The 25,467-nt window shown below is 36.2% G+C and overlaps 1 protein-coding gene across 3 annotated transcripts in view; it reads left to right on the forward strand.

Annotated features, from left to right (window-relative positions):
* Positions 1–36: 36 nt before the first annotated feature.
* FER (FER tyrosine kinase) overlaps positions 37–25,467 on the forward strand; it is a 163,203-nt gene continuing 137,772 nt past the window's right edge. Inside the window, exons 1-6 of one of the 3 annotated variants that reach the window (XM_085305337.1) lie at positions 37–204; positions 12,228–12,308; positions 12,565–12,673; positions 16,221–16,479; positions 20,976–21,149; positions 23,930–24,029. In XM_085305337.1, coding sequence (XP_085161463.1) covers positions 16,273–16,479; positions 20,976–21,149; positions 23,930–24,029 — 481 coding nt within the window. In that variant the 5' untranslated portion in view covers positions 37–204; positions 12,228–12,308; positions 12,565–12,673; positions 16,221–16,272. Of the gene's footprint in view, positions 205–12,227; positions 12,309–12,564; positions 12,674–16,220; positions 16,480–16,698; positions 16,781–20,975; positions 21,150–21,675; positions 21,751–23,929; positions 24,030–25,467 lie in introns of those variants that run through there. The other 2 variants (XM_085305339.1, XM_085305340.1) reach the window with 2 other exon arrangements.

Genomic DNA, 25,467 nt, shown 5'->3' on the forward strand with positions numbered 1-25,467 from the left:
GCCGGCCTGGAGCCGCCGCGGGCGCGGGGAGAAGCCCCGGTGACCCCCTTGAGCCCTCGTGCTCCGCGGCAGCGGCGACTAAAGCCCCGTTTTTCCTGTGGGAACGCTGTACGGTTTAGCGACTTTCAGRACTCTGTATGTGTTGGATCCGGGGGCTGCACAGAGAAGGACTTTGTGGTGTTGCTCTACTGGCTTTCTTCTCAGGTGCCTTTTTTTCTGTATCTAGAATACATAAATATCCTGTTTCTGTACACTAGTTTGGTATCTAAGGATACTGATTACATGTATATTTGTTATGTGAGGGCAAAAGATATATGGAGGCATTAAAGTTCCCTTTCTGTATTGGACTATGTTTCCGTTTTGTTTATATGTACGTGAACATGCGCACCTCAAAGTAACACATCCCATGTGAGCATCTGGGACTTGATTATTTGGTTAAATAAGCAAACTTGTTTTTCTTTTTTCTAAATAAGACTAAAAATAAGCAGTATTTCCCAGATACTTGGCATACCTTTTCTCCACTTGGTAGCATACCTGCACAAAGTGACTTGGATGTTCTAGTACGTATCTTGATGCAGCTTCTTTTAGTAACTGCCAATATAAGAAAAACTTTGGCAACATCTGGAATTTTATAATTTAAGACCAAAATAATTTACTGAATTTTATTTTTATTATTGTGCATACTGAACTGCGTATAATAAAGGTGTAGTCTCCAGAAAACATGACTGATATACTTTGCTGCATGATGTGCTAGCTTTGGGAAGACTCAAGAAAATGGAAAGTTCATATTTCTGAGCAGCTTACAATCAAAACAAACTGCAATTAATAGATATCATAGGTTGATTTGCCATAATGATTTTTAGTAAGACAAATATACAACACATTTCTCCTCATGTGAATTACTTTTTAACATGTTCTAGCAGTATATCTGTATTATTATGCATTCAGGGTAGACATTTGTGGGATGTTAACACCAAACGAGTTGTGTTTGGGGATACTTCTTTGAAGCAAAGGATCAAGTCTTTTACATACAAGGTGACTTTTTGACTGAGCAAAAGCTGCGTTAGTTATCACCAAGACCTTTATTTGCTTTTCTACACCTGTAACTTCGTGTCACAATTAAATCATTCAAAGGAAGGTGGTTCTTCTGTTGATATTTGAATTCTCAATCTGTAAAATGATCACAAAAAGCACTTTAATGAGGGGCTTGAAAGTAACRAAAGGCTGAAGAAGGGATAGGAGGATTTAAAAGTGGGATGATATAAAGGAAGATTAGAGTGGCTCTTCTGTAAGAGAGAGAAGGTAACACTTGCTTCACTGGGATAGGGAACTTTAATGTGGGTAGGAAGTATAAGCTGCTGAGTTGCACTTAATATAGGATTTACTGTTTCTGTGCTTGAAAATGTGCTAAATTCAGTTTAGGACTTTATAGAATACAGAGGAGAAGTGTTTTGCTAACATGAAGTAGGTTTATCCTAGACTGTTGCCTGGGGTAGGCTTATAGTGGTCTGTGTTTTATCCATGTTGAGAACCTCTCTTCCTGTCCTTGTTGCCTTATCCACTTGCTGCCACTTCTGGATGTTCTGGGAACTGGGAAGCAGCTGGGTGAAGGAAGGTATGTTGCCTTGTCAGCCTGAAGGCAGAGAAAGCTGGCAGCCAGCCCGGAGTTGCTCCATACAAGGAGATGGGCTAGCTGCATGAGGTCACCGCTTCACAGGGAGGAGTTCTTCARTGTGTGGGAAGTGGGTCTAGGAAAAGGAAAGGGGATTCTTTTGGTTTGGGGAGGGGCAGGGGAAGGAGGAGCAGCAAGAGAAAAGAGGAGAGGTTAAGTTCATTCCAGCAGAAAGTAAACTGCATATGTRCTTTTATCTTAAGATAAAAAGGACTTTCCACTTAATACTGTCATAATTACAGTGTTGATGTATTTGCATTATAAAAAATGGATTTAGAAAACTTAGGCTCGGAAGATTATTATGCAGGAAAAGGGGGACTTGGGAATTGTTGTKATCACTACTTTATTAAGGAGTAAAAGGATTTAACATATTATGTATGTAAATATGCTGCAGGTTTCTCCTGTGTAACATTTGCATTAAGTCACTGCAGCATTTCTGCAGAAAGATTTATTTTGGAAASTTGTTAGTAAGCAAAGGAATTCTTAGCTTTGTTTCCAGGGTTTGAGAGAAGATGGTTAGCTTTTGTTTTAAAAGCTACATGTGTATGGTGATGCACCGTGTATAGAAAGTTTTGGAAGTAGTTCTTAGAAAGCAGCGAGGGTGCTTCTAAAATGGCTTTTTGGTTTGGCTTTTTTTTTTTTTTTTTTTTTTTTTTTTTTTTTTTNTGAGGTGGTTCTCATATTGTGGAATCATATTTGAGGGGCTGACTTCAAAACATTTTTAATTCTTTGTAAAGCTTTAAATGCAAAGTTCAAGTTGGTTGAAAATGCAGAGAATCTACAGCAGCAAGGATTTTTTCAGTCTTTTGTTTCCCTGATGATTATAAAATATATTCCTGGTAAATTAAGATTTAATATTGTTACTAGTCTGAGTGCTCAGATTGGGCTTTATAAGGTGGTGGTTCTACTTTGGAGTTTGAGTGACCACATGGTCTACAGTCACCAGTTTCCTCTGCAGTGGAAAGTGCCAAACTATTTAACTGCAAACAATTTCTAACTCACTTTCTCACATCTGAACTTGTTACTAACCAGCTTACTACACGTGTACCAGTGATACAGCGGTATCTTTCACATAGAATTCATACAGTCAGTRTGAAAAACATAGTCTTTCACATACAGTATCTGACAGTTCTTTCACAAACTCTTATGTTACTTTAATCATTCAATCKTAATGCTTCCCAACTTTTTTTCCCTTATGTTATTGATTTGGAAGCTATTTGTATATGAGGAGCCTAAAACATTGAGAAATTAAATATCAAAATAAAGGACCTTAAAGTTCAAATGAAAAATCAACTGTCCTTTAAGAAGGGATAAACTGTGAAAAGTTTATGATTTATTTGATATTATGGAAGAACTCTTTGGCATAAGCAGAAATAGATTCCAGAATAATATTGAAGTGCATTAATCATGAAGCCTTTGTTCCATGAAATTGCCTGTTTAGAAATTGGAAGACATACAGTTATGGCAGTGAATGCGGTGAGCTCTGAAGATGAGCCCCTCTGACAGAATGCTGAATCAACCCAGAGCACTCCATCCTCTAATAAATGAGTCAGGCATTTATAGAAAAAAGTAATATGGAAGTAATTACATGATCACATAATGCGTATTCCACAGAGAGCAGAATTTAGGAGTTTGTCCTCAATTCGTGAATCTGTTAATTTCACTACTTGATTTGCCAACTTTCTTGGGTTTTTTTTTTTTCCAGCTCTCTGTATGGCAAGCCTTTTCGTTAGAAAAATTGGAAAGTCTTATTCCGTACACTGACAGTATGGTTGTGTTTATAGTGTTTGCTATTTCAACCAAGAATGACAAGAAGTTTTTTTTTCTGTATGAAACAGACCTGAGGGATGGGGCATAGATTATTACAGATACTTTAATTCAGCTAGGACTAAGTTTGTTGGTTATTTGTCACTATAGTGCTCATGCAAATAATATGTTAATAATAGCTCAGTTAGTGGAGATCATCCTAGCAAACCACAGACTTCACCCTGGGAGATCATATCAGCAAATAAGAATCCATTCTGAAGATAAACCTTGGTAAAATTTCAATAACTAAAACTTGTCATATATGTTATTAAATTATACAAGTTTCCTAAACTATGGTAGGCAGGGCATACTGCCAGTTTGTCTGTTAAAATACAGCTTTTGTGCTATACCTAAAAGCTGTTTTTTCTTTTTTTTTTAATGYTTCTGTTTTCCTTCAGATAGCATTTGACTTTGCAATAATGGTTTCTGCATTGAAAAGTATATGAATGTGTAATAGTATCCTGCAGTTTTAGTATCCCAGAGAAGTTTCAAGAGTTCCAGATACGGGGTGTGGTGAAATGAGGTGGCCAAGCTTTTAAATGTGACAGCTTGAATAATGATAGCAAGTACTGTGAATAAATAATGATGTTTAAAAATATTTGTGCTGTCCCTTCAGCAAGATGTTGTGAGAAATGCTTTTGTAGCCAATTTTAAGGAAAATCATTCAGCTTTGTGCATTGTTTTGAAATTTTACTGATTAAAAGATGCAAAGCATGGAAGCAGAGAAACAAACATACACTTGGTTATTGCTGGTATGTTGTTCATATGTTGAAACTATGAATGGCATGTTTGATCCAAGACGATTTTTTCATCATTTCTGTAATACATTTGCTTACCAGGTCAGAAGATACGGTAACTTCAGTTCACCAAATAAATAGAAATGCCTGTATTTTGCCAAATACAAATATAAAAACAAAACAACAAAACAAAACAAAAAAAGGCAAAGTGCACAATTGCAAAAGCGAAGAACTATGAAGAATTAAAGATCTATAACAAGGATACAGAAGGAACTTTCTGATATCCTCTTCTACCTTTTTGGAATGAGTAAATGTTGATATTTGAACAGGAAGGCTCTAACCTGTGGATGTAATAAATCAATCTAAAGCTGTTAGGTTAACTGTACTTAACTGTCATCTAATTTAAGTAATTTTCCAAATGATTCTGTATTTTTTTGTTTTGGGATGTAATTATACACATCCTTATTGAGGTGAAGATCTCAGTTGGATACAGTCTTCTCCAAGAAGACTTGTAGTCTTCCTCCAAGGCTTGACCTTTTGGTTGTCCTTGCTGGCTGTGTCCTTACTTTGCTCTTAGGTTGCTTTCTGGAGCCAGCTTTCTGGAAGGAAACRTACCCAAAGCTGGCAGGATTGTTTGTTCCAGCTGCAGTATGGAGGCCTACTGCCACAGATCTATATCCTATGCAGGACGATCTTCAAACAGGAGCCCTGTATGCCTTGTGGAGCCATAAGGTTTYGTGTTTCCACGTGGCTTGTAGTGCATACTGTATGCATCATGTTGCTAAAACATTATTCTGATGGGTTGTGACAAGATGATCTCTTGTGTTCTAGTAATTTGAGCTTGAAACGTCACCAAAGTCCCCTCAATCAGTTATGGAGAGCCTAGAGGAGATCTAATGATTTGCAACATGGATGTGGTTAGTTTGCTTTCAGAGGGTGGGAGCTGTGAGCAGTCTAAAGTAAGAACATCTCCATTAGATGAGCTGGATTGTTTCTGCAGTGTTGTCCACAAACACATTAGATCTAGCCATTTCGAAAGCAGAGATTAAGCAGATGACTTTTAATATATGATTTTTAAAACCGGAAGGCTTGTGTCCCCCTACATTATTTTTCTCAAATTAAGTGGTGATTTCAGGGTCAATAGTCAAATTCTGTTCAAGTGTCTCAGAGTACAGTAAAGCAAGAATTCCCAGAGGAACTTAAATAACTCTTGCCTACAATGCAAACATTCTTATCATTCAAAAACATTTTTTCCCAAGAATATCTATGAATAGTATTATGTCCTAAAGAACATTGGTCTCATAAATGAAAAGTTAAGCTGCTTGCATCATTTCTGGTAAGAATGCCTTTGATATCATGCTGAATGAAAGTCTGGGGGCTTAAAAAACAATAAAACAATGACAAAAAAAGCTAGTATTGCCTTTTGTGATCAAGTTAAATTAAACTGAAGCTTATGTGTGTAAATAAATTCCCATATGACGAGTCACTTTACTTCTGGCTGCATGTCCTAAAAACTGCTAATACAGAAGTACAGGTTTTCTCTCATTTGCACTTCAGTACCATTTCTAGAGAGCTGAGAAGTAAAAACATTGACAACTTCTAAATACCTGCTAGAATGTACATTAATTAGAGCTTGTTCCATTTGTGTCTTTGCAAATGAAAATAATACCTTTTAGAAAAAGTATTGTTTAACTGGAAAGGCTGATGATATCCAAACAGAACTGACTGGATCTAAAAGGAGGGGTAGGTTTTTTCATATTTTTTTAACAAGTTCTCTCTCATAACACTGATGTATTAAAGTATGTTGTGCACCTGATTTTGCATTCCAGTAAAAGTTTTAGAAGGKGCACATCCTAGTTCTGTCTTGCTAGTGCTTCTGGCTTTATAGTAGGAATAWCTTTATCCTATTTGAAAGAAAGTTATCAAAATTAATACATCTTTCAGGATGAGCATGCTGAGGACAAGTCATTCAGCTCAGGAAAGACACACAAGCTTCAGGCAACGCTGAATCACATTATATCTTATATTTTCTGCGGTGCAGAAATTGGGAACATCAGCTAGTAGGGAGGGGTCAGGACTTTGTTCCTTATGGGGAAACAGTTGCTAGTTTTCTGGGTAGACCTACAACGTGTAGAATTACATTAAATATGACATAATGATGTCAAGGAAGTAAGTGACCTCAAGAAGACTGAATGAACAATGAGTTAACTGAGCAGAGAGTTTAATGAACCTGAAGGATGTAATTAGTTTAATGAAGGAGGAAAGAAAAAGCAACAACTTGATTGCTCTTTGAGGGTCTTTTCAGAGTGATAAATAATTGGAACTAAACTATTATTTTTCTGCTGAAGAGACCAATATGATCCTGTTTGACACAGTAATGGCTGTTTTTTAATCTAATTGGAGAGAAATTCTGTCAGGTGCTGGGCCATTACAAAAAATTAAAATGCTTCTAGTCCTTTAAAACTATTTCACATATTCTGTGGATTGCTGGTACTCCCTAGCTGTTTTTAAATCTCAAAATTTAATACGGTTATTCTGGAAGAAGCTTCTTGTAGTATTTTGGTTTTCTAAGTTGAAACATGAAGACAACCGTTAGATGAGTTTCGCAGCCTGAAGTCTCACTAAGGAAGAGTCTTTCATTGTACTGTGTCATGATGAAAGACCCTTAAAACAGCATCAATATTGTTCTCTCTTCCATCTTACCCAGAAGAGATACTTCYTTCAACAGGCCTCAGGACTGAGAGTTTAGGTTTGGGTTTATGTTGTTGGTAGTGATGTGTTTCTTTTTTTTTTTTCCCCCCTTTTTTTTGTGTGTGTGTGTGTGCGTGTGTGTGCATGCTGGCTGAATGCTTATATGGCGTTCRTTCTCTTTTGAAATGGTTTTTATCTCAAACAAATGGAAATCAAGAGATGAAACATTACTTTGAGATTTATTTTTTTTTTTCAAATAAGGAAGACTATGTTTACAGAGCTCGGGAAGTCAAAATCTATTTGAATTAAAGAAATGTGAAGGAGTAAGTTAACTATGCATGGGCTGAATCAAAGAAATAAGTGAAGGAGTAAGTTAATTCTGCATGGGCTGAGTCATCAGTGGTCAAGAGTTCTACAGTTTTTAATTTCAACTCTGACTCCTGTCATGACTTTTTCTAGAAATTTCTGTTTTTTGAAAGCACAATCCTTTAGTTGTTTTCTGTTGTTCTTCTTTGGTCAGAAGTTTCTTTGAAATGCACTAAAATGAGCTTAAGTCACAGATATAAATGTTTAGTTTTTTTTCATTTTGTGACCAACTTTTTGCTAATTTTAGCATTGTAAGTTCCTTTGTAATTTTAGGAGAACAACCACGTCCTTTGGAAGGTAGATGTATTGTAAGCTTAGACTAGTGAAGGCTACTCATACCCTTCAGAAACTCCATAAGAGATATGAGAACTTACTAATAAAATTAAAAATCAGGGGACTGAAATAGTTATTTTTAACCTAATATTTCTCTGTAATTTGCCAGAGTACATAGGGCAATATTCTTCCTGGCATTAATATATTCATGAGAAAAGAAGAGAAAATTGGCTTTGTCCAGGCTGTGTGAGATTCCTGTTATGGTAGATCATGGTTTTGAATGTGCCTTTGTCTTTTTATGCAACTTATATATCCATATAGAAAAAGTTGAGAGTCAAATCCTTAGTTTGACTAACTCTGCTCTTCCTAASCTGTTGTTGTCTTCACTTTCTTCTCTCTTCTGCCTGGTTAGATTCAATCTTGAGCCTCACTATTTACCTGTGTCTGTGAGGTAGAAACTGCTATAGGATAGGATGCAAAACTAGTTCAGTAACAACACTCAAAGAAGACRTACGACCTGTTTCACTACCAAAATGCAAGGGGGTTGACTACATGTTTTGCTGTTGCATACTTTTCACAAGAGGCCCAAGATGACAGAGTAAAGACCATGCTGAGGACATTTGCAGGTGACATGAATCTGGGAACAACTGCAAGCGTGGTAGGGAATGAGACTCAAATTGGAAAAAATCTTGACAAATTCGAGGTATCATTTAGAATAAAGCTGGATGTAATTCAGTAAGCACAAGTACAGCATACTACCTGCAGGCAGGACTTGTATGGATATAAGATGAGGAAATAACAGGCTAGGGAGCAGTACTGTAGAAAAGGACCTGGGATTTATGGATCACAAAGAAAGACAAACTTAATATCACGCTTTTGTGGAAAGGGTAAATGCACTTAGACAAGCACTTAGAAGAYGTGTGTAGTCTCTCTCTGTTTTTCTCATAGTTCGTAGTTCTTCACTATACCACTGTTTGAGCCTCTGGATTCCAGGTGAGCTGGAGGACAACTGGGGGGAGTTCAGAGGACAGCAGCTGCCTAGAAAATAATGATCTTAAATGAGAGAGTAAAAGAATTAGGATTACTTCAGCAAAAAATGTTTCAAAGTTGCAAAGAAGTGGATAGTCTCTTCTCACTGTTCCTCAGTAAAGAGTTTTACTTGGAGCAGGGGAGATGGGAGAGAGAGCATCAGGGAATGTTTTCTGATCCTAAGGGCAGTAGAATACTAGATCAGATTATCTGAGAAGATTGAGACATAAATCTTCTTGCCCCAGGCAGGTATATGGGATTCTTTAGTCGTAGGAGAAGGAATTAGGTGATGTCTTTAGGTCATGTGCAGCCTTATACTTGTAAATCTTCTAATAAATTACTTTTATCACAGCTATTACTTCTATTTGCACAYGTGAAAAAAAATTCCAACAGGTGGTACTCCCTTCCTTCCCCCGCCCCCTCCCCAAAAAAGCCGCAGGTGTGGAATGATAGTTCTGACACAGCTTTCCTGCTTTTGCAGTTTAGAGACATCCTGAGATGGAAGTTGCACTGTGTTTGAAAAACCTTTTTTTCATGAATTTGTATAATAATTTTGAACCTGCTTATTGGCCTTGAAAATGCCTTGAGGCATTGAGTTCTCTCCTGTAATTATGTATTAAGTGAAGAAGTACTTAAGAGCAACTTTAAAAAAATTCATTTGGTATTCCCGTGTTCTGGGAAACACTTCAAACGTGACATATCATGTCACTTTGTGCTATCACAATTTTTTTTGTACTTTAATCTGACACTCTCCCATCAGTTGTTTGTTTTGCAAGCTAAAAAAATTCTTTCTTTGTGCAGAAGCTGCTCCATACTCTGATCAATATTGTCCATRTTTTTCTGATGCTTTGTGTTTTTCTTGCATTAGGATAAATAGAAGATACAGGAGCACTGTAAATTTTTCAGCAGTATACAAATGTGTTATGTTCTTAATTGCTTTCATAAAGTTCTTATATTCTGGCTGGTTACTGCCCTGACCAATGCTAAACATTGAACAAATGTTTTCAAAGAGGTGTATTCAGAGAATACCAGAGTTTTTTCCAGATAATATTAAACAACCTTGCGCAGAGCACTGCGTATGTGGCTAGAATTCTCTCTCCCAGTGTGTTACATTGGATTTAATGACATGAAATTTCACCTGCTGTTTTATATGCCCATTGCTCAGTACTCTTCTGCAACTCTCTGTAACCAAGTGTCAGTTCTGATTGCTCAGAGTAATTGTGTATCATTTGCAAGCTTAAGCACCGATGATACGTGAAATGATAAATATTAAGGTGGCTGTTTTGAACAGCAGCACAGGTCTTAGCACAGATAATGATGAGGCTTGTGACCCCTTCCTTGTGAATCCTTGCTAAATCTGAGACCTTGTGATCTTCATTTCTGTAAGAGCTCTCCGTAAGACACTAGAAAGAAACGTTTTACAGGTCTTTTGTTCACTACCACTTGTAACATCTTTGCCCATCTGCTTCTTGACTCCTTCAGAGAAAGGTGGTGAAGCATGACTTTCCTGTACAAAAGCTGAGTTGTTCCCCCCACCTCAACACCATTACTCTGGTCTAAAAATTCTTATGTTTTTAACCACTTTGTCTATGTGGAAGTTGRACTGTGTTGTACTTTTTCCTGATTGCCTTGTCAAGCTCTGAAAAAAACTTGATGTATTTGCCATTCTCCATTTATCATTACTTAGGTCACCTTAGCTGTACGTTTGTGCAGAATTAGTAGATCGGCAGTTTCAGCTTTGGTCCTTTAACACTTCTGTTGAGTAGTATCTGGTTCTGGTGAATCCTCATAATTAAACTGATATTTTTACATGCTTTTCTGGTGCTTTTCAGCTTGAAAGAATGCTGTATATATCCCCCATATAAAGAGGATCAGGTGTGGGATTGGCTTTTACTGCCTCAGCAATGATTTCAGAAGACAAGAATTCATCTGACTTTTCTGCTGTAGCCTTTTTCTTTTTCTTTTTCTTTGGTAATGAAGATACAAGAAAAAGAAAAAGAGTTTGTTGTTCATTCGACCATGGTTACATTGAGGTATCAAGTTGTCTGTAACTATTAGCTTCTACTATGTTCAAGCCCAGAAATAGTATCAGGAATTTTGTTTTATATCATTTTATTGCTCTCTTACAGTTGCTGTATAGATCACCAACAAAAATTCGTTATACTTTCCTGTTTTAGCTAGTATACCCCATCAATTACTCCAATGCGTGAAAGGGTTTGTATTACCAATTTTAATTTGGACTTTTAAATCCTACTGATGACTTGTATGCAGATGGAAATATGCACATGTAGATACAAAGTCAGCTGAATGGAGTGACTATAAATGGATGTTGGCATTGTATTTTGTTTTAAAATGACAGATAAAAACTATATTTTCTTAGGTGTGTGATAGGATAGATAATGAAGAATGTTATGATTTTCTTCTGGGTCCAGAGAGCAGAAGATACAGTTTGTCTGGGCTTTTTGAGTGGCTCCAATCAGTAGTTTTTAGAAAGGGGCATTTAACCACATGAAATTCTTTGACACCTGCTTAAAATCTTCAGGTGTTGGTAGTAATGTGCCTTTCACTTTCATGAGGCCCATTTGAACCAGGAAAGGGGGAGAAAAAAAGTGTTGCTGTCTAGTGGTGGTCTGCTGTTTCGAACTGGTTTGTATTTGTGATGGGAGGGCTAGAACCAAAATTACCATCATGTTTTGCTCATGGTTGTAATTTTTTGATGGTCTTGCATACTTGAATCTTGGTTTTTGGAATTTATCACAAGAATTTGTGTATCTGCTATTAAAAATGTGGTGAGTTTTGTAATCCTTGTAGCCTGATGCATTTTTTTTATCTCTTCTTGTATCTGCTTGCGTAGCTGCTGTTTCCTTGCAGTAACTGAGTGTAAGCATCACTACTATTTCTCCATGACCAAAAATAGGAAGGACTAAGTTTTGTATTTGTATTCRGCAGCACTTAGTTCCTAGCATGTCACTAAGTAACCAGAACGGAATACTAAATAGTATCTGTTGAACATAAACTAAAACTGATCCTTAGTGCTTTGTTTTAAATAATGGAAATCTGCAAAATAGTTCTCTATTCTTCCACTCAGAGGACTGAGTCTACCTTTCTTTTCAGTTTTGTTTAATGTGTTAAATTGCTTAAAAGGTATGACTAAAAAGTATAAAATGCCTCCTCTAAAGATTTAATTTTAAACTGGTATAAGAATGTATGTGAACACTTAATTGGTCCAGATRTAGCCGCCAGTTAATCTGTATAAGCTACAAGCAGTATGCAAAACTTGTATATAAAAATATAAAAACCAATAAAACCTCAAATATCAGCTTCATTTCTCATTTTGCTTCATGTAATTTGTATTCCAGAGTTGCAGCCTGAATTTGAATGCTGCAGTCTTTTTAACTCTCTGACCTCTTACTATTCAAGATATTGGAGTAATTGGAGAATYTGTAAAGAAATTTCAGTGTCTGGGGCACTTTCTCAGCTTGCCACTTTGTTTCCTTACTGTCTTTTCAAAATACTGCTATTAAAGTTTGTCTTTGCCTTATAATCTTTTGGTCTCTCATGTGTTTCCTTTCCTTATTAACTGGCTTCCTCTTCATTTTGCCAAGGACAAAGTTCATACCTTCAAAAATAAATGAATTTATCTAATTTTCCAGGTATAATACACTCCATCATAAGAAAAGAGATTCCARGAACTTTAAGAAAAATAACCACCTTGAACTCCACATCACATAGAGGTTTTGTATAGACAAAATTATTTCTTGCCTCTAAACTGTGTATGAAGTGATAGTATAATATGGCTTGTAATCATCTGAGGAATATTTGCTCTTCCTATTTCCTTCCAGCTGTTTGTTTATTTTTTTTTTTTAATATATCTTATGGTAATAATCTGAAAATGCAATGCAACATACCAAAATTTAATTTTTGCAACATATTGTAAAGTAAATGCTGGAACAAAGTAATAATTATATTTGATTTGTTTTTCTTTCACAGAGTTTCTGGAAAACAAAAGGTGTTTTTTGGAAAGTGAAAGTCAGAAGAAGCAGCTGGTGGCGTAAAGAGAAGTATACTAAGGATCATTTCTTGGAGAAAAATTTTTAAGGTATGTGGGCTGTGTTTTGCAGGAAAGCTTTCCTGAAAATAAGCTGCTTATTTAGCTTTAGATAAACTAATATTTAAGACCATTTTTGAGGTGATCAGGCCATTCCATATCCCTCCTTGAGGGTCCAGATGTGCTTTGCTACCCTGTTCTGAATTTAACTGGGGGCCAGGCTTACTTCTGGTTTGTGGTTTATCAGTTGCCCACCTTGGCCTGGAAAGCTTTAAAGAAGTGGGCTGTCATTCACATTATTAACTCCCAAGTTCCAGTGATGCACATAGATGCATCATTATTTTAAGATTAACATTCACATTCCTGGGTATGTTTCATAGCGATGTATAATAGAATCCATGTACTGCAAGTTGTTGTAAGGGTAGAGGAGTATTCTGGGTAAGTATTGTTTTATGTGTGCTCTGTTCTTCACTACTCATTTGCTTTTGGTTGTTGGCAGAGATACAGGACAGAAGGCTAGAYGGGCTAGTCCTCTGACCCAATGTGGGTCATTCTCTTGTGTCAGGGATGGGTTGCAATCTTTAAATTAGGTGTATATATGAAAAATACTTTCTTCAGAGTCGTTGCTGGAGTTGTTGCCAGATTCCAGGAAGACTGCTAATGCTGGAGTATTGGCTCTGGTTGTTTCTGTATTAAAGAATTATGTAGCTGTCACTGAAGCCTTTCAGTGTATTTCAGAGTATTTTAAGTACAGACTGCATTGAACATGTCTATTAGTCTGATTGGTAATTCTTACAGTTTTGGCTTGGAGTAAYGGTGTGATCTGTGCAGGTTTCAGTTGGCTTCTATGTCTAATTAAAGCTAGCTTATAGGTGGTTAAGTGGTTTAGGTCTTGGATACTTGTTTATCACTTCTTTTCCTTTGCAATATTGGAGCATTTGAGAAAAGCTCAAGTTTTTGCTTGGACATTTTACTGTTTTGCAAGCAAGGTGTATTGAGGCTGGCTTGCCCAGTTTAGAATGGTGAAACTTTGTCCTTGTTAGTCTTAAAGAATCAGAACTTGATCAGTTTTGCAAAAAAATTTTTTACTATACTTCTGTACTGGTGAATGGAATGATTTAAAACAAAAATCAGAATCCATATACAATTTTTGTCCACGTACACCAGCATCTCATAATGTAATTTGAAAAAAAAAATAGCTCTTATTTACTGAGGGGAGACTTAGCAAGCTGGAAAGAGGTGTTATTGGGTCTTCTATTCGATTGATTTTTGTGATACTATGACTCCATAGTCAGTAGAAACTGACTGAAATATGTACTAAGAATATTTCCTCCCTCCCTTGCCCTCTTGCATTCCAGTAAAAGATAGAGATCAGAGTAAAAGAAAAGAAAATCGCACACTACTAGTAGTACAGTACTTCAGTCTGAGATTCAGCTCCCTTCTGAATTTGGAATCTAAGAAAATAAAGATACTAGCTTTTCTTGCAAGTCTTACATGTGGTAGGAGAAAAATTAGCTTGGTCAGAAAAGTAGATACAGATCTRAAGAGTGTCAAAAATCAAAAATGAAGCACCAGTCAAGTTAAAAAATAGATGCTTTAAGATTTTTTTTCATTCATCTTGCTAAAATATTAGTGTTTTTGCAAGACTATTCCTAAACTTTAACTATAAAAATACTATCATTAATACAACTAAAAATGACAAAGACCATCCTTTATAAATAAAGCCTATATAAATCATTTAGTGTTGCTTTTTGTGACAGAGCTCCTAACCATCAGTGAGATTTCTGGCTAAAATGTGATCATTTTGAACATAAGAGCAAATGAAAGCTTGTAACAGAATGTGTTGGAATTAAGGTTGCTCGTATAACCTTGATTTGCCTGTATTGTGTATGTGCATAACAGCACAATGCTGTTTTTACTGGCTTTGTGGAATTTTTGGTTCTTTTGGTACGTAGCATGGCTTGTGTTCTGAGTGTGTACTGGATGCAACTTACTTCCGTAAGTTTTTGGAAGAGCTGACTGTGGCAGGGAGCTGCAGGAAGAGAAAGGATGGTTTGCGGAGTGAGGCTACTCTGGAGATAGAGTTGTTCTGCTGTTATTACCATGGCATTACATGGCATATGGACCAATCGTATACAGGAAAGTTAGATTATGTGATGATAGTTCTTCATTTTCTGATAATCAGCTTTGCAGTTGTAGATTCTGATTTGCAGAAATTTTGTTTGGTAACTGAAGCCAATTACATCTTTTTTCTAGATGTTTAATATGCTAAAAATGCTAGGCACTCTGAAAAGTCTGTCTTTAAGCCTTGCAAATTAGACATCCAGTATTAGCTGGTACAATGTTGACATTAATTTCTACGTCTTAGTTCTCTGTGTAAAATAAGAGCATTAGTCTTGCTTCACCCCATGGGCTGTTAGGAAGATAAATCTATTAATGTTTGTAACGCACTCGAGCATTTAGCTAGCGCTTAAATTAGCTATGAAGTTAGTCCTTGTGTGTTCAACAGAGCTAAGGCTTGACTGGAGYACAGGAATTGGTGAAAGAGCAATGCACAGGGTATGTCTGTGCTGTGGTCTGGCGGGGTAATTGTAGTTCGTGTAAGTTTGTCACCTAATTTGAAGCTGATTAGTATAGGAACAGGTTTTTGATGAGCACACAGAATAGGTGCTCAGCTCAGTGCAAAACCTATGCAAGTCTGTGGAAATTACTCGTGTGTGGGCTCAGCTGTTTCATGATGTGCTTGCAGGTTTATTGGTAGAAGAGGCAGGTGTTTTAAGGCAAGTTCAAGCATATGTCTTTGAACTGAGGTTGTGCTATAGTATTTCGTAAGAATAGGGTTCAGTATTTATTCAGTATTTGTTATCTGGTTATCAAACATCGATTTTGTCCAATGAGACTGGGCTGCCTTGGAGGAAAACAGTATGAAATTAAGAACTCTGTCATGATCTGAGGGGGAGTAACGTAAGGTTACATGGGGAATGCAATTTGAGTTATTTTCTCATAGTTGATATATTTTGAGTAGTTAGGGACAAACTAGCTGGTCGTATTCTGGCTATCGATTTCCCAGACAGAGATGCAGTGGCTCAKACCCGATGACTTCTTTAGACTTCTCTGTGCTCTCAGGACGGTATAGATGGGAATCAAATATTTGGGGTCACTAGGAGCAGAGTGGTACACTTAGGGGTTCTTGTCTGGAGATACTGTTACCTGTATTTATTGATTTGATTAATTGTATGGATTGAKCTCTCATATTTGTCTTAGGGGCTTCCATTTGTTCCCTCATAAACTCCCCTTTGAGTTGGGGAGATACTAGTATCTGCTACATCACAGATGGGAAACTGAGGGACACAAGCTGAGATTAAGCTCTCAGTCCAAAGCTACATGTAGGACCTGAGATCTCAAGTCCTAGACTACTGTTCTAACCAGTGTACTGACCTTCCTTCCAGCTTAGGTCCAGSTGGTGTATACCAGACGGTACAGTTGTGCTCAGTCTTATGGTTATGTTACTTAAGAGTTTAGATGTTAATAGGTGCTCTTTGTAACACACCAAGTTTTTCTTTCTGTGTATTTCTCATTAATCTCGTTCTGCTTTCAGATGTGGTAAAGAGGATATCTTGTCACCTGTACGGTATATAGTGCCTTAAAAAATGGGGTTTGGAAGTGACCTGAAGTATTCTCATGAAGCTTTATTAAAACTGCAAGATTGGGAACTACGACTGCTCGAAACAGTGAAGAAATTTATGGTCATGCGAGTAAAAAGTGATAAAGAGTATGCCTCCACTTTACAGAATCTGTGTAATCAAGTAGATAAAGAGAGCACTTGTCAACTGGATTATATCAGCAATGTGTCCAAGGTAAGAAGAAAGTGTTTTGAATTTGGAATATCCTTAGAAATCAGTAGTATTTGGGATGTTTTTTGATTCGTTTGGATTTCTTGCCCATTCTTTGTAAGCAGCAAAGTACAGTTGCTTTTTTATTTTAATGAGCTACTGAAGTGTGTCACAATAAAATATTTCTCTCCTGAATGCTTTGCCAAGTGATTATGTCTTGTATTCTGTCTGCTTTATTTAAAGGAAACTGGAATGGTAACTGTCCCAGCTAAAAATAGTGTGTCTGTTGGATTCCTATTGATTCAGCTTCTTGAGACTTACTGTTGTAAGTAAGTGTTTAAAATGAGCTCCTTTTAGTCCCTCAGGGAATATGCAGAAGTCGAGCTCCGTTCCTGCTTAAAGAGCAATAAAATAACCAGAATTCYGAACTTCAGTGTTCTAGGTTCCAGGGTTAAGCCAACTTTTTCTTTTTCTTTTTCTTTTTTTCTTTTGTTTTCTCTTCAGTATTTGGAAAACAGAGTAGGCTATAGTAAGCTTAACAGTTAAACAGTTAAATAGGAACTATTGTTTATGTTATATAGAATTTGTGACAGAAATAGAAAAATGCCAGGAAACCAAGACAGAGCCTAGCATTCCAACTGTTATTCACACCATAGTATGTATTKTAAAAACAAAACATTAATTCAGGATGTTTCTCATAATTGTGAGTTGTTTAAGCATAGTTTTATATCCAATGTAAAATAACTATCTTGACTTTTTRTGAAGGTGAGGCTGCCCTTCCCCAGAATGATTAATCATTGGATTTAGAGTAAGTACAACAAAGGTGATGAGGCAAGCTTCCCTATTTAACCTGTTGGGTTAGCTTCATTCCTGTCTTGCATTCCCTCTTGAGTAAAGAAAACAATTCTGTTTTAATGCCTTATTCAATTCTTGGCCCTTTTGCTGTAGCAGTGGTTACAGGTCACTTCAGTCTGACATAAATCCTGSTCTCTTCAGGACAACACCCTTTTTCGCTTAGGTTAAGTTTTAGACAAAGCTTTTTTTTCTTTTTTTTTCTTTTTTTCCCTAAACTTACTGGGCTCACGGAGTTGCTCCTTGAATGCTAGCCATGGCATAAGAGTGGGAACACGACTGTCCTTTAGCAGCTGTCTAGATTAATACTGGGCTAAAGAGGCGGTGTGTATGAATTGAAAGCTTCAGTGGTATAGCTCGCCTGTTCCATGTGCCCCAGAAGCAGCACTGCCTAGTGATCAGCTATACCAAATTCTGCCCTTGCCTTCCCCCCAGTAATTCTTGCCTTTTAAATGGATGCACTGCATTTTTTCATTTGTGTGTTTTGATGGTGTATTTGGAATGCTTGTCAGCCAGTCAGGTTTCTCATACGGAGTTTCTTACAGGTTTTGTTAGCTAAGTTGTTACGATTTTGGTAAACTAAGATTCAAACGTTTTCATTAGCTTAAGAATGGCAAAAGTCAAAATATTTTTAAAGCTTTCTACCCTGTATTTTATACTGTTGGATCCCCAAATTTTGAATAGATTTATTGATGATGTGATTAATAATTCTTGCCATTGCTGCCCCAGTAGAATTGYTCTTATGTGCTAGTAAAGTTGTCCTGCATTCTTTTAGGCAATGAGACTGAGTACAGTTTAAGGCTAGGACAGCAGAGGAGAATAGGCATGAGTGTATTTAGCATTATAGCCCTTAACTTTTAGGTGGTCAACTAGGTCTCACACAGTTTGTGTCAGTGCTGTGGGCATTTATTTTGTGTAAGCAGATAAAAAAAAAAAAAAAAAAAAGCTGAGGATGAGGATGTGCCTTCAGCCATTTTCTTCTTGGGCTGCAGAGAAGCATCCATGTCACATCTTAAAACGTTATTTTGGACATTGTTTTATTTTGGATAACGTTGTTCTTTCAGGGGTCACTTTGCTCCTTTTTTCTTTCTTTTTTCTTTTTTCTTTTCTTTTTCTTTCTTTCTTTCTTTTTTTTCCTTTTTTTTTAGGAAGCTGCCATTTTTCTTTCAAACTCCATCCTTGATCTGTGTACATCTTTACATAACAGTAAAAGTATTCAGATGCTGCTGGCCAGTCACCATCATTTTGCATGGGCTTGTCCTAAAATTTCATCGTTAAGGTTGTGTAGCAATATATTACTGTCCTATTGGTTTTAGCGGTTAACTTGTCTGAATTGTTTGATTACTTTGCTTGTGTCATTCTAATTTACTTTGCCATTTCATGATACCTTTTCTCTTGTTCTGGCATAGCATTTTGCAGAAACAAATTTGTCCAGATATTTTGGCCATAAATCTTACATCTCTTATTTAAAGCACTGTGCATGTATATTTGCCTTTTTTTTTTTTTTCCCCTTTTTTGGTGTTATGTGACATAAGGAAATAAATACAAGAGAATATCTCTGATCTTTTATGCTTTTATTTTCTTAAGTATACTGCAAGAGTGAACACTGAGAGAGATGATGTTTGGGGAAATGTGTCCTATTTTTTTAATGAATAGGCAGTARACTTGCTGGAAGGCACAGGGCAGCAACCAGTAATGTCAGGAAAGCAGAATTTTAAGTGCTTCCCATAAGCATTTTTTGTGTTTGTCTAAAAAAAAAATGTGAAAACAAATAATATTTTATTCTGTTGCTGTTGATACACTGTGTTAGTTTTTTTCGTGTGGAAGRAAGTGCTTTGCCTTTTCTGCTATCTGTCTTCATCCTGCTGCTTTTCTATATCCCAGATAAAGCTCAGTTTTTAAAGACTTTCCCTGATTATAGCTTTTCACTTTTGATATTTTAAATTATTATCATACAAAACATTGAAATCCTGTTTAACCGATCTGTTTTTTGGTGTGGAAAGAGATGCTAGGAATGGTGAAAGTGCAACTTTTTTTTAATGGAAAGATAATTTTCTGCAAGTTATATGACTTATTTGGGTTCATTTAGTGAACTGTAAACTAAGTGCTTCTTTAGAATATCTGTTCTGTCAAAGAATGCCTTTGCTGTGCTTTTCAGGGTTGATCGAAACAATGTTTATCTCATCAATAATAAATCAGCCTAAAATCAAGTGCACAACTCTTAGAGTTTCACCTCTGAGAGCTCTCTCATGAACTCATCTGTAACCACAAGAGCTACTCCTGTAACAGAGGTGTTGAACATTGTTTTTCTCATGTACAACTTTGTAGCATGTCTGCTGCTGTGATCTGGAAAGTGCTCTGTAATGGAGAGATTAAATGCTCTTCAGAAATAGCCAGGAAGATTTAGGCCATGACCTTTCAGAATAGCACTTTTCAAGCAATCTAAGATAGCTCTGTGCCAGTCCATGGAACATCTGTGAGCTAAAAGGAGTGTTAAAGATGTTTTCATGCATGTATGAGAATTAACTGTCTTTCACTTCATTCTGTAAGATCCAGTCTGACTTTTACCATAGTCATGTAGTGATGGAAATATGTATGTATCTTTAAAATGAGATATAAGAAAACCCCAAACCTGTGAAACAAATGAGATTTCTCAGGTTGGATGATATAAGGTGGATTTCTATCTTTAGTAAGAGCAAGGTTATGAAAGCCAGTGTACTAGCTGCTTTCCTTAACTGACAAATTGTATTGCAAATAGCCTTTCTGAATTTTCAAGTGTAGTATAGCAGTCTGTGTTAGTAGATTATCTCTAAGGAATCCAATAATGTTCCCATCAACAAAGTGTGACAGGGTTTTTTTTTGAGTATCAGATACTTTGATTTGATTTGAACTTTAATTTCAGGTCCATATCTGTTGTACATTGGAAATCTCTCTGTCCACGTTGCAGTTCTTTCTTTAGGCAAGATTCAGAGCCAGAATATATTTTGCTGTCCTGAAAACTGACTGACAGAATGGCCAGGGAAGTTTAATAAAATTAGGTATAGAAAGATGTTCAGTTACTGTGACCGCGGAGTTGCTGCTTTTATCTCTTAGCCTGTTGGTGCCTTATGCTTTGCCCCAGGTGGCCTGGAGACTTAGGCTGCCAGTTGATGTGGAGCAGCTGACCAATGGTTTCCCYGAAACAATGGAAGCTCAAATATATATTCTTATGAGATATTTAAATAAAGGGAGAAGGGTTGTCTTGAACAGAGGACCCCTATGATTAGAAAAAGGAACAAAGAACACAGGGACATCGTCCTCAAAGGTATTGAGAATGTAATCTGAAACAGGCTGTACAGCTTTCAAGGGTGTTCAGGAGTACATGAACAGTGCTGAAATGTCACCATGCAATATTATAATTTTGTGTCTGATATTTTTTTGTGAATAAGTTCAAGGGGTTGTTTTGCTGTAGCAGGTAGAATTTTATTTTAGATGATCTCGAGTGCATTCAGGTAAAAATATTTTATTAAGTTGTTTTAAACAGTGATGCATTTTTCCCATAGTTCCTGTTCATCTTTTTTTTTTTTTTTTTTTTTTTTTTTTTATTTGATTATCTGGTTGTAAGCCAGAATAAGTAACTGCTTTTCTGTCCCCCTCTTTTTTTTTTTCTTTTTTCTTTTTCTTTCCAGTCTTGGTTGCTCATGGTACAGCAGACAGAACAGTTGAGCAAAATAATGAAGACACATGCAGAGGATCTTAATTCTGGTCCTTTGCATAGGCTTACAATGATGATCAAAGATAAGCAGCAAGTGAAGAAGAGTTATGTAGGTGTTCATCAACAAATTGAAGCAGAGATGTACAAGGTACTTATTCAACTGTGCTTTATACATTTATTATAGTTTTGTATATTTACAAAGTAATACATTGAGGTGGCATTTTTTAGTTCTGTGTTTATTTGTGCTATGTGGTGATTTGTGCTTTGTAGATTTTGTCTAATTTTTATTTTAGTTATTTACTCCACATTTTCTCTCCCCTGCTACCTGACAAGGCGGAGATGTAAAACTTTCTTCAGTATGAATTTGTTTGGACAGATAGCATTGAAAATGCTCTTATTCCAGTAGAGGATGATTCCATGTGACACTTCTGTATTCCGTCTCTCCTCTTTTTTTCATCCACCCCTCTAGGCATCCTTGGGGCCACAGCTTTGAAAACTTTTCTTAATGAGAGCTCTTGACAGTCCAGACTGTTTTGGATGGGAGTGGGATACTGGCCTCTATTCTAAAATATAAATCAAGTGTAAACCAAATATTAAGTCTGCAGATGGATTCTTAAGGGCCTTTTCTGTTACTTCTAATGCTAGTGGAACGGAAGATGATGTTAGTTGTCCTGCTGACACTGAGAGTGCTGTGTCTAGGCAGTGAAGCTGACAGGCATCACAGTTTCATTTAGATGCTCTGGAAGAAGGTTAGTTGCAACTGTCAAAAATTGGATTGGTAGTCTGAAAGCTCTTCTGAGAGAAAAGGAAAGCAGTGTTTTTTCTTTATTTGAGCAATGTGGTTGGTGTTGAGGGGGAAATTTGGAGTAATGTAATTCAAATGTAACATTTGAGTAATATAGTACGAATAGCAGGGACTGATGACTGATTTTGGGGCAGGCTGAGGGAGAACATTAAACTAGTAGTAAACATACTAAGTTAAACGTATTGTCTGTTATAGCACTGCCTCCATAATCTGCTGGGATCTTGGCCTCTTCCCCAGGTTTTGACTGTGGGGAGTGCATCCTTTTTGGTGCACGGTCAGTAGGCTGCCTTGTCTGATAAAAGAGTGGTGCATCTAGATGTAGTCAGGACAGGAGAAGGGGAGAAAGTGATGGTGTAAGTTAGAAATAGTAAATCTATAGAGAGCTGGAGAAAAAGAAAGCAAGCAAGAAAGGAACAGCAAGGATAGCAGAAATAAGACTGATGAGAACTGAGTCATGTTTTTGAAAGAAACTGTATAATGCATGTTTTCTTCTACTAATCAGTTAATTCTAATAAATTGTTAGTCTTTTTAACAAGACCTTTCCAATAAAATATAATACATATTAAACATTCCCCAAATGTCTCATTAAAGCCATATTGATTTTAATCAATCGTGGCCATATGGCCATGCAAATATGTTGCACCACCTCTAATAAATCTGTGTGATTTTTGTTTTTTGTTTTTTTTTCCCTTTCCTGGTTTTCCTAAGAAGCATTTGAATAGCATTTTGATTAGTGCTGTTGTGTTCCCTCATTGTTAGCTGGCTCTATTCATTCAAAGGTTTTGTRTCACTGAGATGCTTACAGAATGGTCACAGAAATACGCAATTCTTTTCATGTTATATGGTTTTATTTCTGCTTTTGTTAGATGCAGTAGCAAAATACTGCTTTCCAGGACATTATCTAAAACTTGTAAAGATGAGTGTCTGTGTGATTCATAATCTTTCGGATGCTCTGGCAAACCCTATATTTTCCTTTCAGCAAAATACACATACATCGTCCTTTTATATTGCAGAGATCTCTTGGATGATGAACCTTCTGATACAACTCTAAGGACAATAAACTTCTGTGCTTTTGACACAAAGCTGAAGTAAAACCTGTATCTTCAGGTTTATTTCAGTTCCCATTCAGATTTTGGGTATTTTTCTTTGTGAATCTGGGCCTTACTTCATTAAAAAAGGGTTAATTRTGAACAAGAGTCTTCTGCATGCCAAGTTTGATTTCTTTTATAACACAGAAGGATTGTCCAACGAGCACTTTTTCTGTGGAATTTCTGCAGAATTTTCTGCATGCTCRGTGAGCTGAGTACTTCTGTTTAATTAAGCTCCTCTTTCTACGATTTTCCACTGTGAATATGTAATACTTTTTTTGCTAAAGGTTTTAAGTTTCTTTACTATAGATTCCAGTTCTCAGGCATTGTAGAGACTGGGGATGTTATGGGAGTTTTTAAGAAATTTCATGATCTGCGAGTCTTGATTTCTGCACAGTGCACTAGTTTTGTTGCATTGTGGATGGAAGTTGGGGGTGGAAGAGGTAACATTATTGCAATTTCTTGACCAAAGATGTCAAGTTTAGTRCAGCTTCTTTCATTGGAAAGACATCCTTCAGTGCTGTGTTCCACAGTGCTTGTTCTTTTTTTAAAGGATTTTAATTATCATGACAAGTAGATTGGCCCATACACAGTTGCTATTTCTAGACCATTTGTATGAAGTGTTGAATCTAAAAATTCTTATTTCTTGCCTTTTATTTTAGATTCTAAAATGCTTCCTACTAGCATACAGAAATTTTTCATCTGCTGTGGTTTAATAAGGATGTTTGGTACTTTTTTTTTTGATTGAAATATGGTAGTATTTATGATAAACTGAAATTTCCTAAACATATTTGTCRTTATACTGTATTGCACTAATGCAAATGGGATCTGTGTTTCAGTCCTTTATTTCATGTCATACATTTATTGTTTTTGCTTTTGTTATGTAACAGCTTATTAAGATAATTTCAAGCTGGCGAAAAAAGATAATATCCTTATTTTGGAAAATAAATCCTGTAATTCTTTCACTAATGCTGAGATATTTTCAGTGTTGTGGATAGCTATTTTAATACATTTTATATTTCTGCCTTCTTAAAGGTCACAAAGACAGAACTGGAGAAACTAAAATCTAGCTAYAGACAACTAATAAAAGAAGTAAATTCTGCCAAAGAGAAGTATAAAGAAGCTGTGGCTAAAGGTATGACTGACTTGTATTAATTTTATCAATTTAGTAATGCRTGTTCTAAAACTCTTTCAGTGACACAGGATAATGATTTTATTTTGAGYAACCTAATTGATTACATCATAAAAAGATTATAAAGCATCTTAAGTAAGATGGGCTAATTGTCATCATGTATATTTGGTGGTACTGTCTCATAAAATAAATAAATGATAGCCCTTCTTTTGAGACAAATGAGTGCCTTTCTTTTAAGCTTTCTATGATTCCTTCAGTGGATGTACTTGGAATGTAAAATTACTCAAATCAACTATAAAAACAGTAAGCAGGTTAGAATATAGATGAGATGGAGCTGCAGCTGCAGCCAATTTGCGACCTSTGATCTTTTGTGGTTGCTGCTGTGCTATTCCTTCAGACACTGCAGTGGCATCAACATCAGTTCTCAACACTTAGTAGAATGTATCCAAATTTTCTAACTTTAAGCAAAAGGGAGGAAGAAWTCATTTGTCCGTTTTTAAAGCTGTGAAGCGTTCCCATTGCATAGCTTTCGATTCACATTGAATTGTACTAGGTAAATGAAAGCCCTTGCTCTATCAACTTTTGAAATATYGTATTAATATTTGGTGTTCTCACACGTTTAAGATTTTTATTTTACTTTAAAGAAAATTTAATTGAGTGATAGTATATAAATAAAATTCCAAGATCCGTCTTTACTTTTTGTGTGACTWCCTAAAATGATACTTACTGTCTTTGGTTCTGTTGTACTATAATTCACAGTGCAGTAAAATAACTATCAACACTAAGAGAAAGATTATTTTCTTTCCAAATTTGTCTAAAATTCAGAGTGTTAACTGGCAAGTGAATGTGAAGAAAAAACAGTGTGGAATAAGGGAAATTATACTCTAGTACAGTTTAGCTTTAGGTTTTGACTTGTGTTCATGTTGACTTAAGAATATAAATACACATCAGTTGTTAATTTCATGTAGTTTCCTAGCTATTTTTTACCTATGACTTTAATTTAGATRTTTATTCCCAACTAGCTACCTAACATGGGAACGTAGGGTAGCTAACATGGAAAATATAACAGGGTGTTGTGATCTCAGCTGTTCTTTTCATCCCTTCTTCCTGTTTTAGCTCTGATCCTTGTTCTGTGTTCCTTAGGCACCAAACTTTCCCATTGAAACCTAAGAACATTTTGACTATWGAGCAACTGTAATGTTTTTATGTGGTTCAGATAGTTGGATTAATATTTTTTTTAGATAGACAACAAACAAAAGCTTTTCCTATGGTTTTCTTTAACTTTCTCTCTCTTTTCTGTTTACATTTCTATCTCATTATTATAGTTTATACTTAATTTTACTTTTCCTAACCTTCTACTGTAAATCTTTGTTAACAAACTCTGACACTCTGCAGGTTTTTCTCCCAAGAAATGCAGAATTAAAGTCCTGTGTTTCTGCCC

The sequence above is a fragment of the Rhea americana genome, unplaced genomic scaffold (assembly GCF_003343005.1).
Source record: "Rhea americana isolate MKP2758 unplaced genomic scaffold, rheAme1 scaffold_22, whole genome shotgun sequence".
In the NCBI taxonomy this organism is placed as follows: Eukaryota; Metazoa; Chordata; class Aves; order Rheiformes; family Rheidae; genus Rhea; species Rhea americana.